At 38.4% G+C, this 9,581-nt stretch overlaps 1 protein-coding gene across 1 annotated transcript; it reads right to left on the bottom strand.

Annotated features, from left to right (window-relative positions):
- Positions 1-402: 402 nt before the first annotated feature.
- Positions 403-8,891, bottom strand: LOC115686925 (serine/threonine/tyrosine-protein kinase HT1). The gene is made up of 4 exons (XM_030612348.2): positions 8,489-8,891; positions 2,724-3,637; positions 2,068-2,523; positions 403-949 (listed from the first exon to the last, which is right to left on the bottom strand). Exons 2-4 carry the CDS (start codon positions 3,465-3,467, stop codon positions 680-682), a joined length of 1,470 nt encoding a protein of 489 aa, XP_030468208.1. The 5' UTR covers positions 3,468-3,637; positions 8,489-8,891; the 3' UTR covers positions 403-679.
- Positions 8,892-9,581: the final 690 nt, after the last annotated feature.

Raw genomic sequence — 9,581 nt, 5'->3', positions numbered from 1 at the left:
CGAACTCCATCACTTCATCGTTGAAAGGAAATTGTTATTTTTATCTTTTTTGTCTGATCCAGGTTCATCCCACCCCTAGCTCGGATTTCCAATCCAGCATTTCATCAGGGTATATCCAATCGCTACACACTAGATATGATATTTTGTTATTCTATCAAGACTCAAATCTAGACTACCAAAAGTTCATAAAATTCAGTCGCCCTTGTTACCTCACACTCACACCATACTGATGCAGGGAAAAATGCTTTTTAGAGTCGCTTTCATCACAAGTCCGCAACACTCTACACGAAAGGGAAAGCCGTAAGCGGTATAACCTCTCGAGCAACGATAGGCACGGTTCAGTCCTTCAGCTAAGACACCCGAGAAGCATTTCGAACTATAGTCGAGTTAGCAAAGAAGATATCCGACAAACATCTACTGCTTTAAAAATCGCCAAGATAAATTTATATGTCAGCATTTTTCCAACACCAATGATCCAATCATACATACCTATAACATCTACAGGAAGGGCCTTTACACTTTGATACATGCGCACGAGTCTACCCATCGATCTACAAGTGAATCTGCACTGCCATCAAAGGGGTTCAAGCAGACTTCATTCTGGATGGAGTTCAGTATAATTCTTGAAGCCTTAGGAGTCGAATTCACGTGAATCGAGTCCTAGGCAAGCTCAGAAGAGTCATGTGAACTTTGGTTTAGAGGCGGATGAACTATTATGGTGCAGCGGACCAAGCTTTTGGATCCAATGACGCAACCCTTTCTTGTCTTGGAAAGTCATGTTCTCCACCAGATTTAGTGTTCCATCACGAGCAAGCGAAACCTCAAACTGTTCCAATACTCTGACAATCTGCCAGAACTCGGGCCTCTTCTCTGGTTGCAAGGACCAGCACTGCTCAATGAGATCATGCAGAGCCAGTGGGCAATCCTTGGGGATTACTGGTCTCAGATTCTGAATCATATATCAAACCTCGTTAGTGATATCAATAACAATGATGATATCATTTGAAGCAAACACACAACAAAATGATTGGGCAATACATAACAATTAACAAGATTTGCATGAAACGTTTGGAATGACTTCTAAATAGACCCTTGACAAAATGATTATCATGCTTCCCAAGCTCATTAACAATGCCGCAGACAATAGGCACGCAAAAAACTTCATCTTACAAATGTATTTTACACGAACATAGTTACGACTCCTATGACTAACTATTTCGACCTTTTTGTATTTTTTCTAGAGTAAATTATCTCATCTGCTCAACTAAAAGCTTTTATATACTCGCTGACATTCCAATATATGCAGGTGTTACATGAAAATTCAGAATATGAAGTTGACTATATACTGGCGCATCAGAAGAGTGCATTAGTTACTTGGCGCAACCCAAGAGTGCATTCACAGGAGTACATGATTCTTTTCTCTTTGTATACTAGTCTTGACACCCATACAACGCACGTGGCCACTAAAAAAACATGTTTAACAGACCAACCTAGTTGACAGTTTCTCTACAATGTGTATAATGACTCAATGTCAGGAACCTGGTAATAGACCCTGTAGCTAGAAATTCAGATAGTTTTTGATTGTTAAGAATTTTCTAGACAGTCCTCTGTAGCTAGGATGCTGAGCTGATCTGTAACCAACACCAGACTTTTACTAAGGGTTTAATCTTACAACCAGTCTGCGCCACTGGTTTTCCACGAAATAGTAAATAGGGCGTGAATGTTGTTGTGATGTGAGGAACCACTTGTCTCTTTACCTATCCATTTTTATATCTATCCATTGTTATAATTATCTATTAGATCCTATAGTAAAAACTTCGCCCGCAGGACACTCAAGCCTTATAACATGTGCTAAAGTGTAAACAATTCTATTTGATGTAGATAACTTTCTTTTAAAATGTACCGTTTCAATTTCAAAGCATCTATACAAATGTTTTTGCTATTTTTTATAACCTTAACTAGTGCCCAGAGATGATAGATAAATATTAACCACCGCAAAAGCAGCTCATAAGGATCATACTCAGAATGGACCCGGCATGCACACGATAGGAGAAAGCAAGCATAAACCTTATTAACCACCGCAAAAGCAGCTTGTATGGGAGTCATGTCTTCATATGGGATTACGCCAGCCACCATTTCCCATAATATAAGACCAAAACTATAAACATCAACCTTTCGCCCATAAGATTTGCGTTTGATCATTTCAGGGGCCATCCACCGGTAAGTTCCTGGGTCATCAGCTAAAGTATCACAGTAAGCCTCATCACAAGCAATGCCAAAATCAGCAATTTTCAGGTGGAAGTCCTGATCGATTAGGATATTCTCTGGTTTGAGGTCGCGATGAATGACCCCTTGTGAATGAACATACTCCATTCCACGAGCAACCTCAAGAGCTGTTGTAATAAGCTTTTGCATGGGTATTGATTTGTCTTCAAGCTTATGCAAGTGAGCCCTCAAAGAACCTTCTGATAGATATTCCGTAATGATGCAATAAACTGGTGGCTTCTTGCATGCGGCAACAAACTGATCCGAATGGGAAATAAGAACAGAAAAGTTATAAACATGTGAATGCAACAATCCATAAGATTCATGCAAATCCAGCCTACAGCAATGTAATGACATTAATAGAACTCGACCATCAATCGAGCTTAATGTCTCTGCATAGGAAAACAATGAGAATAAATATGCTAAAATTGTTGCAAGCTTAACGGTTTTCTACTTACCTTTATAACATTCTGATGGTGAAGACGGGATAAAAGAGTTACTTCCCTAGTGAATTGTTTTTCCAATCTTGTAGCCAAGACTTCATTTTCGTCATCATCTGGAACCCTAATAATCTTTACAGCAACAGGTTCATCCTTGTATATCCCATGATAAAGCCGACTATGTGCGCCATGGGCAAATCTGAGACCAAGTAATAGTTTAGACATATCCACAACCCATTCATCTGTTCCATCAACAGCCATAACCCTTCCCCCAGAATGATCAAAGTATTTAGTCCAGGCAGAATCCTTCCTGCTTTTAACTTTGTCATTGCGTTTCATTGAAGCAAAATGCCTCAATGGGCTACTATTTGATGATGAATCGGAATTCCGAGCCTTGGATTCATGGGATTCCCTATGCAAGGGTTTTCTCCTAATACCCTTCTCAGCTTCTCTCCTCTGTGGCAAGGGAGTTGAAAATCTCTTTTTGTCAGAGCGTGCTTCCTTAAACACATCAGATAGGACCGTCTTTGGATGTGGGGATAAAGATCTCTGTTTATTTGTAACTGGATTTCTTCGAATCTGTGAACTACTAGAACTGGGCTTCTGGCTTGAGACCGCTATAGCTGGCCATGACTTAAGTCCAGGATTCCGATTTGCTTCAATTGTAAAGGGAATCGAGACCAATCTTGAAGAATCTAGCCTATAACAAACTGTCTGTGAGAATTTTGTTCTCCTTATCCAGGAATTAGCCTCCTCATCCATTTTCTAACAATTTATATCATAAAAATACTAGAACACTTCATATGTGATCATGTCCTTGATCTTCTTCACCTTTTTCAGCTTTAAGCAATTCTTATAACCAAGAGGTTTATACTCGCGCAACTCTACAGGAATTAAAGACCAAGGACTAAATTTCTTCAATCCCATCAAACCTGTCAACAAGCAAATTAAGAATGAACAAGATGTCATAAGTATCATAAGCCAAGCCAAAAAAGATGAGATTCAAAAGGAAGTATTTAACCTATTATCGGATTACTAAAGCCACAATCCCCCCTAAATTTAATAAGTTGTCGAAAATAATAACTTCAAAGTGATGACGAATGATTAAGGCATAACAAAAACAATTAAAAAAATGAACGAGATACCAAAAGCCAAGCCATCAAAAGATAAGATTCAAAAAAGGATATGTTACACCTATTCCCACCACAATCCCTCTAAATATGCTAAATTCTTGACAATTAAAACTTCCGAGTGACAGATTGAATCCCTCCCACCCTCTATGACATCGTCCAATAATACAATAAAACACCAAAGCTTCAGATACCAAATTTATCCAAAACACACACACACAAACCTTCTTTTACACTAAAGAAGAAAGATTTACGTGTCCATTGTACAGTACAATCACACACAATAAGAGAGCCAGACACTGGCAATGATATTGGAAGCACTTGATTATACAGAACATAGTAATGGCAATGGCCAATCAGTTCCTTAAGCCAAAAAAAAAAAGGACCTAAAACTGATGTAAGGTTGATTGCACTTATAGATAGTAATCTAACTTTATGGGTTGCAACTTAATTGGCATGGTAGTAACTCGTTCATAATTGTAACTAGTAATTTACCTTCATGTTTGATTTCCTATGGAGTTCGTAACATGAAAATGCGAATAGTTAGCAATTAACCCATAACATAGTAAAATGTCTCAAATTGTAGTAAGTGATGGTAGCTATGCCTAGTAATTGTCCCTCAATAATTGTAATTTCTAATAATTTTTTGTAATTGACAAGTTAGTAACCATCATTCACATGTAGTAATATACCTTAAAGTCTCATAAGGTAGAATATCCGCGCGCCCGTAACTTTCCATAAAATATCGTAATCAACCTAAATTCATCGTAAATCTATTTGGTCTATTCTTAGTAACTTACCTCCATGATCGTAATATTACTTCATAGTTCGTAAACTTTGAAGCCCTATTAGTATGTAATTGTCCTCAAATGTAGTAATTTTACTTAATTAATAGTGACATTGATAATCTTATAGTCAGTAATTTTCCTTAAATGTTCATAAGTCACTATCATTTCTTGTCCATGTGATCCAACAGTCCAGATTACAAATAGTAACGGTCCCACAAATTGCTGAATTGGACCATATTTCTCATAATTTACAACACCTTGACTAGTTATAAGCATGGCTGGATGATGTGGTCCAAAGCTACATAAAACTGTATGAAGCATGCCACATTGGCAGGAAGTAAGAGTGGCAAAGCGAGGAGTATCAACCTTTCACTCTATTAGAGCTCAGATGACAAGACAGATTCATAGATGTCTGATTCATTTTTGTCTGAGTCACACATGGAATAACTAAAAATTTCTTATTCATTTTGATATAAAAATTTGCCTCATATGTACAAATTTTGCATCAAGATTCTCAATCAAATGCTTCAGTAAGTGTTTTTAGCTTTCCATTTCCAAAAAAAGAAAAAGAAAAAGATGGGAGCTTAAGCCACATCCTGCAATAGGGTGGGGGAATGGGGAAGTATAACTGAGGTATGGGGCATGGACTCAATGCTACCTTTTTAACCATCATTAGGACATTTCAATGCTAAGAGTCCACCCTTAATAACTATCTAATCATGTATAAGGTTCTTAAGCTACCTTTTTAACCATCCATGAAGGCCATGCTTCTCAAACATGATAGGACCATGTTAATACTCACCAGCAATCTCAACACATAAAAGATTGCACCAACAGTGTTTTCAAATTAGAACTCGTGAGGTGAAGTGATCATTTCAGGATTCAACCACTTCAACTGGTTGAACCACCTTTCGAACCGTTGTTGAAAACTGGATCTAAAGACGTAGCTCCATGGCTTGTCATATGCCATCGGGGCAACACAACTATGGTCCAAATCTCCTGGGGAGCACTTTTTCTTTAATCTAATATTTCTTTATGTTAAAATCATCAGTCGATCATTTTAAGCACCTTAGTAGTGAATTAGTTGATGGCTTGAGCAAAAAATTTCCTCACAAGAGATAGACCTTCAGGATTTTACCAGTAGAACTTTACATTTATTTACTTCGTTGGAAGAAATGAGTTGATTTGGTTATTGACCAGCATGCACCAGCTAGACAGGGCCATTCAACCAAGCCACTTCAGCTCCATCCAATTTTCTGCTATAATTTTGAGGTTTAAATCTCCATTCAATCAGGTTCAGACTATTGAACCATCAGTCTTGTGTGGTTTTAGAAAATTCCTCTCCTCAATGTTTTGAAACACCCCACAAAGTTTTACTAGGGATCAACTTTATATCTAAATGCATAGCCACTTGCCTTGAGTGCTCACATAAGTAATCCATACTAGTATGTATCATCTCATTCTTCCTCCAGATCATTCGACTTATTCATATAAATTGTGCAATGATATATTATTGCGTGGCTATTCTCATCTAGATCACCTGTTCTTCTTACAACATTAAAAGGGGTTTCCCTTTTAGCAGTCTAAATCACTGCCCCAATTGGTAGAGCATTTCATATCTTACTTTTAAGTCCTATCCTCAATCACGAATAGACTGACTTGAAATTGACCGAAAGTAACATATGGTTCAGAAAAAAAAAAGTTTAGGTTCTTAATCTAAGAGGATCTGAAGTAACTGTGTCTCTTTTATTTCTTTCTAGTTGGTCCCTCTTTTCTTCTGTCTTTTCTAAATTTCTCCATCAATTCCCTTCCATATTATTCATGGTTAAAATGTTCAGACACTGACTGCAAAGTGAATTCTTCTACTCCTTTTTTTCGTCCACTGGAAATCCATGTACTTCTCATGCTCTTGAAAAGAGCCCTCCTATTAGGGTTCAGTAACAGGACATCCCATGTGAAATTCTAATATTATACCTTGCACTAAAAAAAAATCACGTAAAACCCCTGCTCTCATGAAACCTTCATAAAGTAACCAATTTGCATGGAAAACCTTTGTAAACCCCTAAAAAATGAGGTAAAAGAAACAAAGGAGCAAATGGTGCAATGTGGATACTAGAATAAAGGGCATTTATGAGAAAAAGAAAAAACAAGGGGTCATTGGTCCAATATTAAATCCCCAAATTGCAAGGGGAGTACTGATAATTTACTCTTTCTAACTATACTCTCTACACTTTCTCTCGTTTTACCAACTGTCATGATAAACCTATAAGAGAAATACTCTTCCTTCTTTGTCTATCACTATGTTTCCCTGTCTGATTCTCATACCATCCATACATAGTGTTTTGATTCAAGATTTCTTCACTGGGAAGGGATAGGAATGGCACATTGGCTTGGTTGGCGGCTGGCGAACTTAGCTTAGAGAAAGGCTTACTTCTAGCTCCTTTCGGGTAGCACGAGTCGTATTTAATTTGACCCTTTGGGAAATCATTCTTTTTGGCGGGGTTATCACAAAAAGAATTTCTTACTAGACTCTAAGCTCTTTTGCCTAAGGTCAAGGTTCTACATTTTTTTCCATATTTATTATAAATAAAAATTGTCATTTCATAGCATAAATCCAACCAATTCTTTTTCTTTTCTACAACCTACATATGCAGTGTCGGATCTCATAGAATACTATACTGCTGATTCAAGTCCGCTCATTTCATTTAAGACGTGAGGTGAAAATCCTTTTGATTTCTTCTATTTCTTCAATCATTGACTAATAAAAGAAGGAAGGGGGTCTTAAGCCCCCATGGGGAAATATACAGAAAGCCAATCCTTCGTTCCAGGACTATGATATTGATGCGGGGAAGTGAGAAAAACACAATTTCGTAAAGAAAAGTGAACCTTAAGGGAAAAATGGGCTGATTTAATTTCTGATTATTTTAAGCATTAAAAAGAAATAGCTAAAACAAGTTTTTCATCCTTTTTTATTTATAAATCTAAATCATTTTAGATTCTGCCTATATTTCATGCAATGGTAATTTAAATACATGTCTCTTCCACATCTTCCAAGAAAGAGCAGATAAAGAGACCTTTGACTAGAACCTATTAGTCGACAGAGCTAGGTTAAGAAGTGCAATTAAAAGATACATAAAAATAATATGAGTGGGCTTATCCTACCTGCTATAATCTTACATGGCTCATTATTTATTCATCACCAGTACACATCTGTGAGCTAAGCTTATTATCTTATTTCCCCCTGTAAATTTCCTTTCCTGGAACATGTTCCTGTATGAATTCATTGTTCCCACGGTCTAAAAGATTTCCCATGGTCGCTGAGGTCAGCCTTAGTCTAGATTTACTTATTATTACTTGTAAATTTTTTTTAATTCACTATCGCCTGCTCCACCCCCTTCACAAGATCAGTAAAATCAACACAATCAACAATACACTCAATCTTCATAAATTCATCAAACCCATCTACGGAATTCTATCTCAGACCCCATTCACCATGTTCATCAGAAGCCTGTATCAGATGCGCAGGAAGGGCGCAAAGTTCAAACATCCCACGTCTCCCTTCACAAGTATGAAAGATCAAACTTGAATGAAACCACAAGGTTCCAGTTATTGAATTTTCTTTTCCAGATATTTCGACGAATCAAGACATCCAAAGGTCCCAAATTCAATAACCAAACCGTAAAACAGACCAAACCCATTTCAACCCTCCCCATGAATCACCAAATCAACAAACCACCCGACACACCCACATTCAATAATCCTCGGCAACAGCAAAAGAAGAGAAAAAAATACACGATCGGCCCAGGAAAAAACTTCGAGAAGAACACAAGATCCCGAATGAGAGGCGTCGAGCAGATCAACTCACCAGGAACACCAGCTCTCTGTCCAAACCCGAAACAGACCCACCAAGCACCGCGATCGAGCAGGGAGAAAAGATTCCCCGGTTCAAGGACCGCCCGGCACAGTTGACCGCCGGCCGCCGCCGCAGCCGCCGCCGCCCCCCCGCGCCCAGAGACGCTTGCGGGAGCGAGCGCGGTTGGGTCTTGAAGGAGACTCGATCCAGAGAGAGACAGGGAGAGATCGAGAGAGAGACAAAGGGGCAAATGGGTACCTTCGGATTTGCTTTATTTAGCAAAAGAGAGGAAGAAAAAAAGGGGAAGAGAGAGAGGGAGAGGGAGAGAGAGAGGGAGAGGAGGTGGCGTTGGAGAGGGACGACCGCGGGACGGTGGTGCGGTTGGGGTGGGGGACAGAGACCCGGATATTCTTCGGCCCGTGAGGGAGAACGGGAAGGAGGAGGAAGGGTCTGATCGCCTGGTCTCTCTCTCCCCAATTCCACTCCACAGCCTCCAAAATTCCACGACGACCCGGAAAGTCAAAGCTCTCGAACATCAAAACGTGCTCCTTATCATCATCATCTGGTCTTTCGATATCGCACGCCAACCAGATGTTACCCCCCCTGTCGTCTCTCGCCATTCCATTCCATTTCATTCCTCCTCTTTTTCTCCCTTTCTCCTTCATCTTTCACGAGACTCGTTTGATAAAGAAAAAAAAAATGGGATTTTATTTTTTCAATAGGAGAAATAAATTATATCTGGTGATTAGACTTGTTAAACGGGTGGGTCGGATCATAAATGGTCCGACCCAAATTGACCCATTAACCCGTTTATGATCCATTTATTCATAGTGTAAATATCCCGACCCATACCCAACCCATACCCGACCCGATCCATATTGCTAAAACACTTTTATATTTAATCTAATCTAGGAATACTTGTTTCTTATGATTTTTTTTTTAAAATTATACTGCTAAAACATTTTATGCAATACAAAGCTAGTGAAAAAATTTTATAATTTTTTTTAAAATTGAGGTTCCGTTTGTTTTACGAAAAATGCGACATTTCTAGAAAATATTTTCAATAAAGTCATTATCCAAGAAAATAAAAAAAAATTAATATTTT

Source organism: Syzygium oleosum, unplaced genomic scaffold, assembly GCF_021117445.2.
Source record: "Syzygium oleosum isolate NSW1041296 unplaced genomic scaffold, Sole_v2.1 Sole_v2.16, whole genome shotgun sequence".
Classification (NCBI taxonomy): domain Eukaryota; kingdom Viridiplantae; phylum Streptophyta; class Magnoliopsida; order Myrtales; family Myrtaceae; genus Syzygium; species Syzygium oleosum.
Note: the sequence above shows the minus strand (reverse complement) of the source record. Positions and strands in the feature narration are given on the sequence as shown.